The sequence below is a fragment of the Struthio camelus genome, chromosome 26 (genome assembly GCF_040807025.1).
Source record: "Struthio camelus isolate bStrCam1 chromosome 26, bStrCam1.hap1, whole genome shotgun sequence".
In the NCBI taxonomy this organism is placed as follows: domain Eukaryota; kingdom Metazoa; phylum Chordata; class Aves; order Struthioniformes; family Struthionidae; genus Struthio; species Struthio camelus.
Window position 1 is genome coordinate 3250077 of NC_090967.1, and position 18591 is coordinate 3268667.

General features: G+C 64.6%; 1 protein-coding gene across 4 annotated transcripts; it reads right to left on the reverse strand.

The window, feature by feature from the left end:
* Positions 1-6756: 6756 nt before the first annotated feature.
* Positions 6757-15459, reverse strand: MKNK2 (MAPK interacting serine/threonine kinase 2). 4 transcript variants are annotated; one of them, XM_068919862.1, is made up of 15 exons: positions 15365-15411; positions 14874-15062; positions 12577-12658; positions 12362-12463; positions 12049-12146; positions 11070-11149; positions 10410-10483; positions 10042-10146; positions 9770-9825; positions 9473-9568; positions 7989-8183; positions 7731-7895; positions 7611-7654; positions 7222-7508; positions 6757-7011 (listed from the first exon to the last, which is right to left on the reverse strand). In XM_068919862.1, exons 2-14 carry the CDS (start codon positions 14919-14921, stop codon positions 7241-7243), a joined length of 1413 nt encoding a protein of 470 aa, XP_068775963.1. In that variant the 5' UTR covers positions 14922-15062; positions 15365-15411; the 3' UTR covers positions 6757-7011; positions 7222-7240. The 4 variants fall into 4 exon arrangements, with proteins under 4 accessions (XP_068775963.1, XP_068775962.1, XP_068775964.1 ...); XM_068919861.1 differs by having other exon boundaries at positions 6757-7508; positions 15398-15459; XM_068919863.1 differs by having other exon boundaries at positions 6757-7508; positions 7758-7895.
* Positions 15460-18591: the final 3132 nt, after the last annotated feature.

Consider the following 18591-nt stretch of genomic DNA (forward strand, 5'->3'; position numbering starts at 1 on the left):
TGTGCACCAGCCGGTGTGTCCCCACAGCCCTTAGGCTCCATGAAGGTCAGAAAAAGGCCTGGCCAAGGAGGCCTGGCCTGGCCTCCGCACCTAGGAGGTGCGTGAACATCCATCTGGCCACTGCTAATGGGGACAGAGGTGGAGGAGGACAAAGCCTCTCTCCTGTCATATCCCCCTTCCCAAACCCCAGCAAATCCAAGGCTGGGCCATCCTCGAGAAATGATATCTCCAAGGGGTCGGTGCATCTCACAGGGAGGGTGCCAGCTTCTCCAACATGCAAGGAGGGGATTCAGCACCTCCCCCCCACCCTGAGCCCTCTTGCTGATTTGGGGCCTGGTGAGAGATTTGGGCAGGTGATCCCTCCCCACTGACTGCATTTGGAGCTATTCAATCTGTTCAACTCTGAGCTCCAGGGCTCCTCCGCTCCTTTCTGTGCTCTACCCATCATATGGGCCATGCCGCAGCTCATTAGACAGATCCTATTTATTCACCGTGTGATGAATAAATAGAGAACAATTGATGAATAAATGAAGAACAATTCCTATTGTGCAGGTAAAACCAGGCCCAGCGTAAAGAAACACAGAAATAAGAAGGGATAATATGGATAGCACAGAAAGCCATTTAGGTCACTGTCACCTTGGCAGGGGAGCCTACAGCAAGCTCTGTGGGATGGGGCAAGGTGTTTGCTGCAACGTCCCAGGACCAAGGCGCTGTTATTCCTGGATGTGACAGCCAACAGATTTCTTCACAAATAAGGCACTCAGCAAAAGCCAGTGCTATTTTAGACTAGGTTTTGATAAGGAACTATACATAATATGATAGACACCCGAACCACAGTAATAGCTCTGGGTGGAGGAGTCAGTTTAATTCAGTTGCCGAAGGCTGACCAAATACAGGGCTGGAGGTTCTTGGTTGCACAAGAGCAAGCTACAAGCAGCTGAGGGTCATGAAATCAGTGCGGCTGGAGAGCCTGATGGCAGAGGACACCTGACATCTCTAACTTGAAAAAATATATATTCTGGATATATAGTCCAAGCAAAAGACAGAAATACATAGCTAGACTAACTTGGCTGAGCAACTCATTCAAGAAGGGGTTATATTAAGAATAAACCAAACTCCCAGGAGGACTGGGACAGGCACGTCTTAGGTGTTAGCAAGCACAGGGATAAAATGAGCCTCACCAAACCCGATGCTTTAAGAATAAACTTTTATTTAAACCTGTCAGCAGGTGAGCCCCTGAATCGCCAGCCCCAGGACATGCTCCAGCCATGGGCAGCACACAGCATGTGGGGCAGCGCCGGGTACAAGACACGGGCCAGGGAAAGGGCATGTTCCTCCAGCTGATCCGCTGCTGGCGCTGACGCTTGTCCCAGCTAGTGCAAAGGCACCATCCCTCCTTAGAGGCTGAAGCCGCAGGGACCAGCCCAGGCAGGGTCATGCCAACACGCTCAGGCTTTCTCCTCCATTTTCCCGGACTCAGTGACCCCCCCCGTAAAGGTGCCGGCAGCGCTGGCCTGCCCGGGTGCCCCTCGGCCTCGAGAGATAGCTAGTTATGAGGGAGAACCTGGACGCCACAAACCATCCCCAAAATGACAACCGAAATGGCACACACAAAAAAAAAAAAAAAAAAAGCCAAACCAGTTCATTCCAGTTGCCTGGACAGGAGCAAGGAGTCACACCAGTTTGTTCCTTCCCTCCCCCTGCCCCGCAGAGTATTTTAAAAGCACAAAAAGGAAAAGAAAACATTTCGCTTGATGCAGAACAACCCTTCCCTCCCTCCTCTCCTCGTGGCCGAGGTGGTCTGGGGCAGGGGGGCTCACCGCACACTTAGGAGAGCGCTTTGGGCTGAGGGAACACGCATCCCTCAAGCTGACGTTTTTGTTTGTTTCCAAGCAAGCGGCAAATCAAGCCTTTTGGATATTTACCCAGATCTTCTACTGTCGGTATAGCCAGGCTTATCCCCCCGAAACGCTGATGACGCTTCGTCCGCCCACTCCCCCTCCTCGGGGTCCAGCCGGCCCCGCTCGCTGTTTCTGCCACCCTGCCGGCAGCTCGAGCGCCGCGGCCGCTCCCATCGGAGCCGATGGCTCCATTAAATCCGGAGAACTGGAGAAGCCACGCGGCCCGCCGTGTTGCCCAAAGCCGGCCGACCCGCTGCGCTCTCTCCACTCGTGCCCCTTCTCTCCCTCGGTGACGCCGGCCGGCCCGGGCGGTGTCAGCTCACCTTGGTTCCCACGCGGTGCGTTTCTGCAGCACAAATCACTGCAGGCTTATTTATCTCTCCCTTCGCCCAGAGGGAGAGCCTGTTTCAGGACGACGCTCAAGCAATAGAGCGGTGCGGGTTATTTTAATTCAGCGCCAGTCTATTTTCGGAGCTGCCCTTCTCCGCACGTGCTGCAAAATGTTTTCCAAATAGTGGGCGCTTTCTCGGGGTGAGGAAGCTGGGGAAAGGAAGAGAGGCCATGGGAAGAAATTTTGTGAAGAGATTTAAAAAAAAAAAAAAATCCAAACTGGCCTCAACAGCAAAGCCCGGGGCATGGGTGACATCTCCAGCGCCGATGGGAGGACAGTTTGTGGGCTAGATCACGAGCAAAGGGCAGGAAAGGAAGGCTTTCGGGAGCAGTGATTTGAGGGCCCAAGCCCAAGTGAGCCGGCACACAAGAGGGGAAGGAGACCCGGGGCTAGGAGAGCAGGCTTTGCAAGGGAGGAAGATGAGGAAAGGGTGACCGGCAGGCGGGACGCTGCTGGGATCGCCTGGATGCACCGCGGTGGCTCCGGGCACAGGAGGGAGCAGTTGCTTTGCTCAGCGGAGGCAGAGCAGCGGGACACCATCCTGCGAGTCCTCTCCCCGGGGAGGGAGAGGGCTTCGACCTGCTGAATGCGCAGGATTTAATGGAGCAGATGGGATTTGCGATGATCCAGGGCCAGGGCTTCGCTGCCAGCTCCAACCCCCATCCCAGTCCAAACACTCCCAATATCCGAGGACAGCAGCGCGGCTCATGGCTACTCCGGCACAGGAATGGGACTGGGAAAAAAAAAAACAAACTTCTTCCTGGGCAAGAACATGCTTTAAAAAATTAAATTACGTTAAATAAATTAAATAAGGTCTTCCCCGCACATGGAACAAAGCAAGCCAGGGCTCCCGCAGCCCTTTCCCCCCTGCCTATCTCCAGTTTCCAGGTCCTGCTTTCTCCTCGACCCCTGGGTGCTTCCCATACCCCCAACACCGCTGCCACCTTTTTATTCATTTATTTATATCCTGCATACGCTTCTTGCCTCAGTTTTCCCCCTCCACGGCCTTCCAGACCCCTCTGCCACAGGTAGAGCAGGACAATCGTGCCGGGGTGGCTCAGAGGGGTGGCAGGGCACTGGGCACCCCCGAGATGACAGCTGGGGTGGGGGAAGCACCCCGAAAGCCCCTTGCCTCCTCCGCAGCCCCAGCCAGGCAGGGCAGGAGGCATCGCCACACCGGCAGAAAGCACCCGGCGCTGCCCGGTGACGTTTCCCAGCCCAATACGGGGACCCAAAGGATCACGCCACTGGGCTGGGAGAAATGAGTCAGGGCTTGAGCCGCTGCCAGCTCATATTTTTGGCTCGCAGACCCAGGACCTGACAGCCCAGCAGGACCAGTCAAAAATAGCTTCTCCTGCAACTCCGGTCCTGCCTGGCCCCCAGCCACGGTCCCAAACCTGCCGGGACCAAAGGCACGAGAAGCTCCAGCCCAGCTCGGATCCAGCCACCTCGAAGACAACCCACAAACGTTCAGAGATGGATTTGGGCCCTAAGGAACAGAGCTAGCCTTAAACCAGGGCTAGATTCAACCGATTCAAGGCAGCTATTGCCGGGTGTCTCACCGCCACCGCAGCCTTTAGGGGAAAACCAGTTGGGCCCCCCAGCATCTCTCCCACGGGGCCCAGGGGGGTCCTGAGGAGCCAGCGGGAGCCCCCAGGGGGGTCACGGCCAGCCCAGGCCTTTCTCCCAGGAAACCTGCACCCAGTTCCTCCCCCTGATTTGGGAATCAGTTTAAGGCGGCCCCTTCCACCCCCACGGCCCCCAGCAAAGCACAGGCGCCCGCAGCCACCTTCTCGCGTAGGTCTCAGCGCGTTTTTATTAAATTCTTACAAAACAGAATACAAAATTCTGGCATCAACAATTGTTATAAAGGAAAACTTCAATTCATCAGCTGTATCAGTTCACCTGGTACATACAGTAAAGTGCTTGTTTTTTTTGTTTGTTTTTTTCTCCTTTTTAAACTTTTTTTTTTGTTGCCGGTGTTGGTTTTCATTTTTATTCTCCCGCCAGCCCCTCCATCCCCCCCTCCCCGACCGGCGGCTGCCGTTGTACAAACCAACAGTGCGTTAACGTGACTCTTATCGAACCAGCTTTGGCAGTCTTCATCAGTTGTAAAGCGGAGAAAAGCTTCTCCCGTATTGATTTAAAAAAAAAAAAGTTAGCTTCACAGTAAAAATTTCTAACCAGTTCTAAGTCGAGTTAGTCGGCCGAAGGAGGGATAGAGGGGCAAAAGGGGGGGGGGGGAAGGCAAAAATGCTTAAAGTTTCCAGCTAAAGGAAAAAAAAAAAGAGAGATTTTTTGAAGTTGTTTTCCAAGACAGATGCTTTTCGGGGTGGGGTGGGGGGGGGACAAGGTTTTGAAAAAGCACAAGGAGGTGGGCGAAGGGCTGAGCCGAGTGGGTCTGGGGGAGCATCTGCCTGGAAACCAGTCCCGGGAGAGGCGACGGCAGCGAGGACAAGACGGCCTTCGCGATGGTCCCCCTCCAAACCCAACCACCCAAAATAAAATTAAAAAAAAAAAAAAATCAAATCATAAAAACAACAACAAAAAATACAATGGGCTGGTTAAGCTAAGCCAGGACCAAGCAGCACCCAAAAAGCTCCCGCAGCGTTTCGGGAGGCCGGGACTCGACACCAAGGACGTGGCCCCTGCTGCTCCCGGGATTTCCGTCCCCTTGGCACGGGGCGACCCAGGCTGCGCGCCAGCCTTTTGCGAGAGTATACTAAAAAAAAGAAAAAAGGATAGATCTTCCAGGTGGGAAGCTTGGTTTGCCAAGAGAAGCACAGAGGGTAGGAAAACAAAAAAAAAGAAAAAGAAAAATTCAGAGATTTTCCCCACCATCCCCTTCCCACGATTTTTAGGAAAAAAAACGAAGAAAAAAAGGGAAAAGGGCTGCAGCGCGCAGCATTAACAACAGCTCTCACAATACCAGCTCAAGGCATCGCGTACTGTACATCATTCAAGTATTTCTTAATATAAGACAACAAGGAATTATCTACAACTGATAAAACAAAATAAGCTATAAAAAGTAACAATGTACAATCAAGAGGGATTTTTTTTGTTTTGTTTTCCCCCTCCTCCTTTAAAGGAGGCCTCTCGGGGGTGTCGCAGCCTGCTGGGAGGGAGGGGGACAGTTTCCCCCCCCCCCAATCCCGAGCGGCTGGGCCGGGGGCACCCGGAAGAGAGGGGAGATCCTAAGCGCGAGGCGGTTTCGGGATAACCGGCGCTGCCTTCCCGACCCGCTCCCGGGAAGGGCTGAAACGGGCCGTCCTGTCCCCGACCGCTCCGGCGAGAGTTCACACGCGCCTCCCTGAAACAAACAGCAACAACAACAACCCCCCCCCCCCCAACATATATTGCATAGTATTGCTGTCAGCAGTCTTAAAACAAAACGGAGAACTTTATTCCGAGACAGCGACTGTCTTCGACTAAACACCCGGGCTCTGAGCAAGCTCCCCGAAACCTCCAGCTGGGCGTACAACAGGCTGAGGTTGCTCTTCCGAAAAAAAAAAATATATATATATATATATAAAGCTCAAAGCATCGAGTGAGAGAGGGAGATCGCTAACGAACAGGGACGGCTTCCCTGGCCACGGCCCCCGGGGCGGGAAGGGACGTGGAGGGCTCAGCGGTCGGCTGCCGGCGGGGGGACACGCGTGCACACGTGTGTGCGTGCACGCACGTGTGTGCACATGCATGCACACGCGTGTGCTTCGGGCCAGCCCAAAACGCAAGCTCCCAAAAATATATATATATACACACTCACATTCCCCCCCCCTCCCCCCAGCACCCTATTTTTTGCCTCCCCCCCAAAGTGTCGCTGGCCGTCCGTCATCCCGGGGACCTCGCCGCGCGCTCAGGCTGCTGGCGAGCCCCCTGCCAAGAGCCCTGGGCACTGCCAAAACGGCCGCAAAACCCAGGCACCGTCCCAAACCTCCGGGTGCCCCTCCGAGCCCTGGCCAAAGCCGCTGAGGGGGCCGCTGAGCCGGCGCGAGGCCGCTGCCAGCCCGCGCGTAGGGCACGGCCAAGGAAGACGTTTCTCCGTGCCGCCTCCAGCAAAAGCCCAGCTTAGCAGTTTAAAACCAACAATAATAATTAAAAAAAAAGGGGGGGGGGGTGAATAGCTTATTTTGAAGTAGGCAGCTAAGGGGGTCGGTCCGAGCCGGCGCCCTCGGCACGTCCCCGCTCCCTCGCGGGCCACGGCGCTCTGCCCGCGTGGACGCCAACCTCGGGCTCCCCGCAGGGAGCGGGGGGCCGTCCCCCCCCCGCCATGGCAAAACCCACCCTCTTCCTCGGCTGACGCCGCGGCGGCGGGCGCCGAGCGGGACGGAGACGCTCCGCGGCTCCTCTCCATCCCCGAGCGCCTCCCGGCTCGCTCGGCGCCGGCCCGACGGAGGGTTTTGTCTGCCGGCCCGGTAGGGGCGGTCCCCCCCCCCCCCCCCCAAAAAACAAAAACAAACTCCGCCAGAAACCTGCAGCGGGCAAGCCGAGGTGAAGACGCTACTTCGGCGGGCGAAGACGCAAGCGAGGGTCTTTTGTTCACAGTATGAAATGAGCTGAAGTCCTCAAAGCAGCCGCGGATGTAAAGAGTCCTTTGGTGTCGGGGAAGGGGGGCGGGGGGGGGGGGAAACCAAGAGTCAAGAAACAAAAAAGTCCGTGTGTCTGTCAGATGTCCTTGAATGGGCCCTGGGTGAAGCAACCTCACGCTTGATTTAATACCTTGGAAAAAAAGAAAAAAAATAGGTCTTAAACAAACCCTCCCACCCCCAGACTTGCAAGATCAGCAAAACCTTGGAAACCAGCCAACAGGGAAGAGTCCTGATCTTGTCGCTAGCTAGAAACAGTGGGGTGGGGTTTTCTTTTTGTTGTTGGTTTTTTTTTTTCCTCCTTAAAAAAAAAAATTACTCGAGAGAGGGGGACAGCACATACAGGCGCGGCGGGGCAGGGCTCAGGCCTGGTCAGCCACCAGGACCAGCGGTGGGGCCACCAGGTGCTGGCCGGCAGCCACCGCCTTGGCCAGGCTGCTCTTCTGCCGCCGCTTGGCCAGCTTGGACTCGGAGGGCGGTGAGAGCTGCATGGCCCATGAGGTAGCTTTGATGATGATGGGCGGTGCCTCCTCCTCCTCCTCCTCCTCGTCCTCGTCGCGCCGCGTCAGCTGCCGGTTGACGGCCATGGCCTCGGCGGCGAAGGTGGTGAGCTCTTTGGCACTGCTGTTCCTGCCGGGCAGGAGAGAGCGGGGGCCGGGTTAGGCACGTGGGGACGTCCGTGAGGACGCCAGCCTCGTCCCCCTGGCCGGAGCCGAGCCCGGCCGCGCTCACCTCTGCAGGATGATGGGGGTCGGCAGGGTGTTATCCGGGGCGCACTGCGAGGAAAGGAAGGAGGGTTAGCCGGGAGCCGGGCCGGCCGGGCTCGGGTCAGGCGGCGCCGGGCGCACTCACCCCCTGCACCCACGGGTGCTCCAGGACCTGGGCCGCGCTGAGCCGCTGCTTGGCGTCCCTCACCAGCAGCTTGGAGATGAGGTCTTTGGCTCCGAAGGAGATGTGCGCCCAGTCCTTGTCGGGAAACTCGTACTTGCCCTCCTGGATGCTCTCGAAGAGCATGTTCTGCGGAGCGGGGGAGAAGGAGGAGGGCGTCAGCGGGCCGGGCCGGGCGGCCGCCATCGCGGCGGGGCCGCCGTGGCGGCGGGGCCGCCTCACCTGGCAGGTATGGCAGGCCTCGCCGCGGTCCCAGCCGCAGTCGGAGCCGCAGTGGCCCACGAAGGGCGGGTAGCCGCTGAGCATGATGTAGAGGATGACGCCCAGGCTCCACAGGTCGCAGCGCTTGTCGTAGATGGACGCCTCCTCGCTGAAGGCCTCCACCACCTCCGGCGCCATGTACTCGGCGGAGCCGCACTGCGGGCGAAGGCGGCCGGCTCACGTCAGCCCGCCTTGCCCGGGCGGCCCCAACGTCACCGCCACGGCCCGGCGCCCTAAAAGCGCCCGGTCGGCCCCCCAAAATCACGCTGGGTTTCAGCCTCCCTCCCTGCACCTGCCCCCGAGGCCGCCCGGTCTCGCGGTGTCCCCCCCCGTCCGGGGCCGGAGGAGTTAACAGCTGATGTAAGGAGAGGCACAGATGTCCCCGAGTCCCCGCTCTGCTGGGGACCGTCTGGGGCTTTCCAGTTCACGTGACCCCTCGGCCTACACGGGCCTTGTGACAAGGGGGGGGGAAAAAAAGCTGCAGCGAACAGATAATCACCCCTGTAACGAGCGGCCGAGAGGCCTCAGCAAGCACAGAACAGCTGATGCCACAGGAATTTAAAAAAAAAAAAAAAAAAGCCTTTGGTGAGCTGCAAAGCTTTAACCCTCCCGGCACCGGAGGGCAGAGAACTGGGAACTCTCTACACTTGTGAGACCCAGACCTCGCACCGGCAGAGGGGCAAACGCCGAGGGAAAAGGCAGGACGGGGAGACAACGCCGCGGCGGGGCCGGGCGGCGCGCTGGGGAGTTTCGGGGCTGCCGCGCACGGCTCTCCCCCCGCCGCCGCCACGCGCCCCGCAGCGACGTGCCCAGCCCGGCGTTGCATCAGCTCCCCGCGGCGCGCAAGCCGGGGGCAACGCCCCGGGCTGGCGGGTCCCTGCTCCGGGCCGATAAGGGACACGGGGTTCCCGGGGGGAGGGGGGGGGCGGGACTCCCCCCCGCCACCGCAATCCGTGCACAACGCGGGCCCAGGCTGCGGCTTGCGTGCCTTCTCGCCCGGCTGCCCCGGGGGAGTGGGGCGGCCTCTCTTCCCCCCCCCCCCCAAAACGCCGCTCGGCTCCTCCCCGCCTGACCCACTTCTCCCCGCCGAGCGCCAACCGGCGCCGGCCGCCTCCGACGGGGCCGGCTGTTGCTAAGGCCGGCGGCAGGGTCCGGGCCGCGCGCCAGCCCCCCGCCGCCGCGGGCCCACGGCCGGCGCCTTACGTAAGCCGGGTCTCGCCCGCCCTGCCCAGGGACCCACGCGACGGCGGCAGCGTCCCCCCCACTCCGGCTCCGCCGCCGAGCGCGGGGAAGGGGCTGGCGCTGGGCCAGGCGCGGCGGGTTTCCGGCAGCCCTGCCGCGAGCATCGTGCCGGCTTCCAAACAAACCGAGCCGAGGGCCAGGCCGGCCGGGGGGGGGGGGGGGGGGGGGGCGTCCCCGCGGCGCGCGGGCCAGCACGTACTCACCGGCGTGAGCAGCTCCGGGGTGGAGATGGGCGAGCAGTCGCCGTTGAGTTTAATGCCGCTTCCCAGGTCGAAATCACAGATCTTCACTGGGGAAACCTGGGCCAGGAGAGGAGGAGGAGGAGGAGGACGACGAGGCGGTTACTCACGGCCTTCGCGTCCCAGGTGCTTATTAAGGTCCCATCGCTGCCTTCCTCGTGCCACCGGGACACACAAGCACCCCGATGGGCCGCCGATAACCCCGATTCCCGCAGCAGCATCCCGGCTCGGAAGAAGCGGCGCCGGCTGCTCCCCGCTCACCTGGTCAGGGCTCTCGCAGAGGATATTTTCCGGTTTTAAATCTCTGTGCGCTATTCCTGGGGGGAGGGGAAAAAAGAAAAAATTAAAGAAACCCAAGTCAGGGCCAAAATCCCCCACCCTGGGGAACGCTACGGCCCAAGCGCTGCAAGGGTTGGGGCAGCTGCACGGCTCCTCCCTGCCCCGCGCCGCGCCTGGCATCGCGGGGAAGGGCAAAGGCGCTGCCGGCCGCGGCCAAACCGGCCCAACGGGGAGGCCGGTGCCTCCCAGCTCACCTTTGTTGTGCAAAAAATTGAGGGCGCTGGCGATATCCTGCACCACCACGCTGGCCTCGAGCTCGTTGAAGTGGCGTCTCCGATGGATGTGAGTCAGGATGGAGCCTGGGGCCGGGCGAGAGGCGAGAGCGGCCGCTCGGGACGCGGCTCCCACGAGACGTCGCCAACCCCGCGGCCAGGGCTCCCAGCCCGGCTCCTCCCCAACCGCTCGGATTTTGCAGATTTTGCAGCAGATTTTGCCAGCTAACAGTCTGCCCCGGAGATCTGCGGTTCACCCAGCGGCCAAGGAAGCCTGGCCCTTCGCAGCCGCCTATCCACGGGGGGGGGAAATCGCGGATAACCGCCCCCAGCCCACGCACCACACTTACCTCCCCGCATCTTCTCGAACACCAGGTAAAACCTCTCCTCCTCCTCGAAGAACTCGATCAGCTCCAGGACGTTCCTGCGAGGACGCCCGGATCAGCCCAGCGTCGCCCCAAAAATCACAGCAACCCTCTGGCCCGCAGCATCGCCTGGGTCCCCGCAGCGGCCGCAGAGGGGAGGGGGGGGACGCGGGACGGATGCCAGGGGGGGGAATTGGGTTTCGAGTGATTGAAACCAAACGGCCGGGGCCCCGCAGGCGCCTGCCAAGCCTTCCGGAGGGGGGAGATGCTTTTCGCATATTCACAGCGTCCTGCTCCCTAATTGCTCACAGACGCTTCTCCTGGCGAGAAACAGCAGCGCTCAGCACCTTCCTCGAGCGCCGTAACCGCGGCCCGGCTCGCCCTTGGGCGGCCGTTCAACTTGGCGCGAGCGGGCTCCCGTCGCCATGGAAAAGGATTTAAAGCAGCCTCGAGATGCTCCTCGGCAGCCCAGCGAGGCAGAGCGGGGGGGGGGGGGGGGGGGGACTGACAGCCAGGAGGGGAGCAGGGAGATACCGGCTGGATCCCACGGGTGTCCCGAGGTTGAGCCTGCCCTCAGCGTGCCCCATCCCTCTTCTCCCCCCCCCCCACCCCGGGCCGCAAAGGCTGCCGCTTCGCCCACGATACCTGTGTCCTTGGCACTGATACAACATCTCCACCTCCCGGAAGACCCTGCTCCGGATGTGTCCCAGGCGCTTTTCGATGATCTGCAATTCCAAAGAAGATGGGGGGGGGGGAAGAGGGGGGAGGCTCAGAAACAGGCACCTCTCCCCGGGGCTGGCGGCAGCTACACCCCAACCCGCGCGGGCACTCAGCAGCGCCCCGGGCCACCAAGGGGCTGGGGACCCCGAGGGGACAAGGAGAGGCCAGGCGGGAGCCAGGCCGAGCCGCCGGGCGATGCCCGAAGGGGTTAAGGCTGCGGAACAGGCCGTTCCCCTCCCAGGCAGCGGTGCCAAGCCGGCCCTTCCCGCGGCGGGGCCGAGCCAAGGAGAGGCTCGCGGGACGAGCGCGCGGCGAAACCAGGCCCTTCAACGGCACGGCCGGCAGCGGACAAGGGCCCTCGGGCCCCGCGGGAGGAGGAAGGCGCCAGGACGCAGAGCGCGAGCAAGGAGGCGCTCGGCCGCGTCGCTTGGGCCAGCAGCCCTCCTCGCCGCCTCGGTTTCCCCAGGGGCGGCCCTGTCCCTGACGACACCCCCAAAAACGCCAGCAGGGCGGCGGGGGGGAGCGAGACCTGCAAACAGCCACAGCTGCTCCTCGGCAGGAAAAAAAAAAAGCCAAAAAAAACACCAAAAAAACCCCACGCATTTTCCCCTCTCCGGAGGTCGCAGCCCCTTGCCAAGGCACCGCGGGGCCCCTGCCCAGCGCCCTGCGCCATCACTGATCCCCCCCCCCATAACCGCTCGCCGGCTGGCCAAGGCGGCTGCAGCTCCGCCGGCGCTTTGCACCTCGCCCGGACCCCGGGCAGCTCCCGCGTTTCCGCCAGGACGCCGAGGCCGTGGCCCTCCGCCCCCCGACGTGCGTCACGAGCCCTAACGTCAGCGCCCCGTCCACCCGGCGAGGCGCCTCCGGCTCGCTTTACGGGCAGAGCGCGCCTGCGGAGCTTCACCTTCACCGCGTACTCCTTGTTGGTGATGAGGTTCACGCAGGACTGCACTCGGGCGTGAGCGCCTTCGCCGAGCACCTCCTCCTGCAGCTGGTAAACATCTGGGGGAGGACGGGTCGGCGTCAGCCTCGAGGCAGCCCCCGTCCGCCGCCGGCGGGCCTCAAATCACCGCGCGCCACTTCCATCCCTGCCGGCTCGACGTCGGGGACTCCCCCCCAGCGCCATCACCGTCCCGCGGGACGCCGGGCCGGTCCCAAGGCCAGCTGAGCCGGGGCGCCCCAGTGGCTCGCCCTGCCCGGCCGGCCCCCACGCTCACCTTCGAACCTGCCGGAGAAGCTGTCAGTGGCTCTGCAGCGCTTCTTCTTCTTGTTCCTCTTCTTGGCGTCGGGGATGTCGATGGGTTGACTTGAAGGCATGTCTGCGGCAGAGCAACGGCAGCCGGCGTGAGGTTGGCCGGCGGCGTCGCCCGTCCCTCCCCGCGCGCCCCGAAGGCGGGCAGGCGCCGCCCCGGCCCCCAGCGCCCACGCTCACCAGGACGGGGCGGACACTCAAAGTTGAAGACGGACTCCAGGTGGTTGGACTGGTCGAACTCCAAATCGAAGGGGTTTTGGCCCTGCGGGTGGCAAGAACAAGAGTGAGAGGGCAGCCGCTGCGTGAGCCACCACAGTCCCCCGCGCCGAGCTGGGCCACCACGAGGGCCGCCAAGGACGAGGACATCAACGCGCACCTTCTCTGCTCACCCCAGCCCATCCCTGATGGGACCAGGACACCAGGTCACCAGTGCTGCTGCACTGGAGGAGCCCCAAGCCAAGGTGGTGAACGGAGGAAGAAGGCTTTGAACACATCTTTGGACAGGGATGATGCTCCGGGCTCAAGCCTCCAGGTGCAGCCCAGGGTGACGAGGGCAGGGAGCGAGGCCACCAGCACCAGCCCAACCCCACATCTCCACCTACATCTGAACCACACTGAGAGAACGCCACCAGCTCCACGCGGGCTTGGGAGGGAGAGCTCCGAACCAGCAAACCACCCCCTCCGAGAGCTCCTCGACGCACTTTGCGGGCCAGCCGTGGCCACCGCCGTGCGGGGCTGGGCGCGAGCACGTCCTCCTCGCTCGCTGCAAGGTCACGGCGGGCTGGAGCCTGCTCAGCCCAGCGCCGATCGGGAAATGTCAGGGTGAGCTGCCCTGCTACGCGGGTAAATATAGAGCAGGAACTGCCACCCCGCTCCCTTCCCCGTGCCAGCGGCACCCGGGACGTCACCGAAACCATCGGGGCAGCTCCCCATGCCACCGACAGGCACGCAGGCGCCCTGCACCCGGCACCTTCTCCAGCCCTAACTCGTGGGCGACCCCGGGACGTCGCCCGCCGCGGGACGGCCGAAAGGCCCCAGCCTCTGCGGGCTGACGAAATCCCTTGGGGTGGAGGTGGATTTCTGCGGAGCCGTTCAAAAGCCGCCCCAGCGCCCGGGAAGGGCGCCAGCCCGGATCGAGCCCCAGGGAACAGCTAACCCCCGAGGGCAGCGAGCGCAGCCGCCCCGGCTGGAAACAGCTAGAAAGCGCCTGTTTACTTTTGCTGCGGCTCTCGCACAGCCGCCACGCTCCAGCGAGCCCCGGGGGGGGGGGGGGGAGGCAGGGGAGCATCGCTGCTTTAACGCCGCCGCCTCCTCCGGCACGCTCCAGCCACCGAGGGCCTGGTGGGGGGGGGGCGGGGGGGACCCAAAAAAACCACATCAAGACAAAAAAAAAAACAAACTTAAAAGCGAGATTTGGTGTCAGTTCAGACAAACCGAGCAGGATTCGGATGATCTCCCAACATCCCTCTTTGGCAGCTCTGCGCCAGGACCCGGCACCCTCCTGCCCGCGCCGATCTCGGGTGGGGGGCCACGGCGGGACGGGCGCAGGGCTGCACGCCCGCCGACACCGCGGGAGCCCCCCCCCCCCCAGCACGGCTCTGGCCAGGGCCTGCCCGCCACCACCTCGCCAGCAGCAGGATTTGGCCCTCGCGCAAGCTGCTTGCGCAACAGGTCCCCAAGACTGACTGGGCCTGATGGGACCTTGGGCAGGCGCCAGCGCCGCGCCGCACGCCCAGCCAGCGCCTCCCCGCGCTGCCGGGCAAGCCGCCCCCCGCGCTGCAAGCCAGGATGTGACCGTTCGGGGTAAAGCAGCTGAGCCAGGAGGGAGCTGATGCTCCGACAGCAAAAGCGCATGGAGGGGGGGAACCCCTCCGAGATCGGGGTTGGTTGGGCTAAATCCTGCCGTCTGGCCTATTATTTCCAGCTGGGAGCCTGGGCACAGCGGAGCACCCAGCGTTGCAGCCACGCTGCAGCACCGCCTCTTTCTTCCAGCTCCTTTTCCCCGGGGTTTTGCAGCAGGGCACCCCAGTATCCCCCCCGGGGGGGGGGGGAGCGCCCAGCACCCCTGACACCTAACAGCTCCTTTCCAGGGGGTCCCGGGAGGGAGGGAAGGGAGCAGAATTAATCCTTCGGTCGGGTTTTAACAGCTACGCGACCGGCGCTTCCTTCCTTCAGGTGGTTTTCGGGGTGGTGCGAGCGGCGTGACACAAAGGAAGAAGCGCAGCCGCTCGGAGGCAGGTGATGCAACGCGGCGCACTGCAGCACGCAGGATGCGGCCTCCTCCGGCCGGGCCGGTCTCGGCGCCAGCCTGCGCCTCGGGGCATCGCTGCGCGGGCCCAGCCGCCCCCGGAGCGGCATCACCTCCGGCAGCGCGTTGGCCGGGCCGGGCCGGGCCGGGGGGACACACAGCATCGTCCAGCGGCACCGGACCGACGGAGGCCAACGCCGCGCACCGGAGCGAGCGCTGCAGGCTTTACCTTGAAGGAGCGGTGGAAACCTTGGATTTCGGGTTTCTTCTGCACCATTTTGCGGCGGGGGGGGCGGAGGGGGGCGGCGTTGCTGGCAGAAAGTGGGAGGGATGCAAAAAATAAAAAAGAAGGAGGGGAGGGGGGGAGGCGGGGAGGGGGGGGCAGAGCTGGAGAGGAGTCCGGGGGCTGGCTGGAGACCTGCGGGCAGAGGAGCGGGTCAGAGCGGTGCCGCCGGGCCGGCAGCACCGCGGACAAAGCTCCCCCTCGCCCCGCTCACCGGCGCGGCCCCGCCGAGCCGCCGCCGCCGCTGGTGGGAGCGCCGCCCGCACCGCCGCCCGCTCCGCTCCGCTCCGCTCCGCCGCCGGGAGGGGACGCGCCGCCGCCGCCCCGCCGCGCTTTATAGCGGCTCCCCGGCCCCGCCGCCCGCTCCGCCCCGGCCGCCCTGCACCGCCCCGGCCCCGCCGCCCGCTCCGCCCCGGCCGCTCCGCTCCGCTCCGCACCGCTCCGCCCCGGCCGCCCGCTCCGCTCCGCACCGCTCCGCCCCGGCCGCTCCGCTCCGCACCGCACCGCTCCGCCCCGGCCGCCCGCTCCGCTCGGCACCGCTCCGCCCCGGCCCCGTCGCCCGCTCCGCCCCGGCCGCCCGCTCCGCACCGCACCGCTCCGCCCCGGCCGCTCCGCTCCGCTCCGCCCCGGCCCCGTCGCCCGCTCCGCCCCGGCCGCTCCGCTCCGCACCGCACCGCTCCGCCCCGGCCGCCCCAGCCCCGCCCCCGCCTCTCGGCGCGGCCCCGCAGCACCGCCCCCTCTGACCCCGCCCCCGCCGCCCCGCCCCGGACATGCCCCGCCCCCCCGCTCCGAGCGGCCCCGCAGTACCGCCCGCCCCGCCCCCGCCCCTGCCCCTGCCCCGCCCCCCGCTCCGCTCCGCCCCGGCCTCGCTCCGGCCCCGGCCCCGCCCCCGCGGACGGCGATAGCTCCCCCCTCCCCCGCCCTCGCTGTGCTGCACCCGGGACCCCTCTGCGCTGCACCCGGGGACAGCGACATGTCCCCGGTACCCCGCTGTGCTGCACCCGGGGATGGGGACCCCCCCGGTACCCCGCTGTGCTGCACCCGGGGATGGGGACCCCCCCCGGTACCCCGCTGTGCTGCACCCGGGGATGGGGACCCCCCCGGTACCCCGCTGTGCTGCACCCGGGGATGGGGACCCCCCCCGGTACCCTGCTGTGCTGCACCCGGGGATGGGGACCCCCCCGGTACCCCGCTGTGCTGCACCCGGGGATGGGGACCCCCCCGGTACCCTGCTGTGCTGCACCCGGGGATGGGGACCCCCCCCGGTACCCTGCTGTGCTGCACCCGGGGATGGGGACCCCCCCGGTACCCCGCTGTGCTGCACCTGGGGATAGAGACCCCCCCGGTACCCCGCTGTGCTGCACCCGGGGATGGGGACCCCCCCGGTACCCCGCTGTGCTGCACCTGGGGATAGAGACCCCCCCGGTACCCCGCTGTGCTGCACCCGGGGATGGGGACCCCCCCCGGTACCCCGCTGTGCTGCACCCAGGGATGGGGACCCCCCCCGGTACCCTGCTGTGCTGCACCCGGGGATAGAGACCCCCCCAGTACCCCGCTCTGTGTGTGTGTGTGTGTGTGCGGGCGTGTGTGCACGCTTGTTTTCCGAGGCCCATCGGGGCAGAGGATTTGCCAGCTCCGGACATGGGAGCGCTGGGCCCGCACTCATGTCACGAGCGGGGCAGTGCTCAGCTCGGCGCTGCGTTTGCGGCCGGACTCAACCCCGCGCCGCGGTCGCTTCTCTTCGCCCTCGCCGGCCCGTCGAGGCCATCGGGCCCAGGTCAGCGGGGCGGAGGGTTCGCTCAGTGAGACCCCCCCCCGGCCCCAGCCTTGGTGTGACGTCAGCCCTGCACACTGGGGGGGGGACCGGGGGGGGTCTCCCCAGAGGCCAGCCCCCGGGTGTGTGTGTGCACACGCGTTTCTGCTTGTGCTTTGGGGACCACGCACGGGACCGTGCAGTCACCCCACCAGCTAAATCCCACTCATTTTCCTCCAGGTCTCCGTTTGGGGGGGGGTGAGTCCTGCCTTGCAAGGCCATTTTGCTGTTGCAATTCTGCTACAGCCGGGAGAGCAGCCCAGGGGACGGAGCGGGCCTAAAAGCCCCTCCGAAATAAATGCGAAACTTCGGGAAGCCGAATTTCGACGCCGTCAGAGCTGCCCGAATGCCAGTGCCCAAAGGCCGGGCTGCCCCGCGGGAAGGGGGCGGTCGGGTTTCGGGGCTGGGTGCAAAGCCCCCCCCCCCACTCGCCTCCGCCACCGCTGCTCCGTTCCTCCAGTTCTCCCTTGAGTCCGTGAGCAGCGAAAACGTCCCCGGAGCAGGCGGGCTCCCGCAGCAATGCCTGCCTCCACGTCCCAGGCCGCGGCTTGCAAAAAAAAGGGGAATTTCCCTGCAGCCTGGGACGAGGCTTGCAAAAACCTGCATTTTTCCCTGCGACTGGGGACGAGGCTTGCAAAAATATTGCATTTTCCCTGCAGCCTGGGACGAAGCTCGGCGACGCAGAGGACCGGGGGACCTGCGCTGGGCCCCGGGCCGAGGGAAAACAGGAAAGCAAGAACGGGCCGAGCCGCCGGTCCGGAAACCGGCTATTGTTGGAGCAGGCGAAGGGGAGCGTGAGTCACGCGGGGAGGGGACGCCGGCCGTGCGCGGCCCGTGGGCGCCGCCGCCGATCCCCGCCGGTGGCCAGCGAGAGGCTCCCACGGATGCCGTGGAGCGGCGGGCTGCGGCGAGGTGCACCACGTTCCCGCACCGCGGGCCGGCAGGGTGCGGATGAGCTCCGGCGCGTGCAGAGTCGGAGGGAACCCCAGGTCTTGCAGGGGCTTCCTCGTCCCCTCCCGGCCCCGTCGGCTTTGGCCACTTCGGAGGAAAACCCCTTTTCCCTTGTGTTATTTTCCCCGGTGCAAAGAGGTCAGCGCAGATTTCCTCCGCTGGAGACGGGAGGACTTTGAGTGCTGGCTCCGTTTCAACTGAAAAAAAAATCTTGCCAAAAAACTGGAATTTCCTGCCAGACGGAAATCTGGAGCTTTGACTCTCCCGGTGCTGCCGGGGTGTTGGGAGGCGACGGGGGGACCCTCACCCACGCCCACCCAAACGTGCACCTCCGCGAACGGCACCCCGCCACGCCGGCTGTCCCGCGCAGCTCCGACGGCGCCGCCTGTCCTTGGAAGCGCCGTGTTTCTCAGCACGCGGGGCTCCAGGTCGCCCCGAAACCCCAGTGCTGTCGACGGAGCCGCCAGCCGCGCGGTTTCCCACGGGGTGTCGGGAGACGCCGGATCGCGGGGAGGCTGCGCGTGCCCCGGGCTCGCCGGGATAGGGGTGCGAATCTGGTCCGTTCGCTCCGTCCTCGGCGATGCCCCACGCGGGTTTTGCAGCTCTCGCGCTGCGCCAGCGTTTCGGGGCTGCCCTGCCTTCGCCCAGGGACACCCCTCCCGGCCAAAACGGCGGTTTTCTGAGCGAGGATCCCAACAGCGCCCAGGCAGCGCCGGCCACGCTCCCGCGCCGGGGCGGCGGCGGCGCCGGGGGGGGATCTCTGCGCTCCCGGGAAGTTCCCGCGGGCAAAGCCCTGCGGTCCGGCGCCGCTCTCGCATCCCCTCGGCGCAGGGCCCGAACCCGCGCCGGCGCTGCCGCCTGCCGCCTTCGGGCTCAGCGCTCGCGGGCCAGGATGGCAGG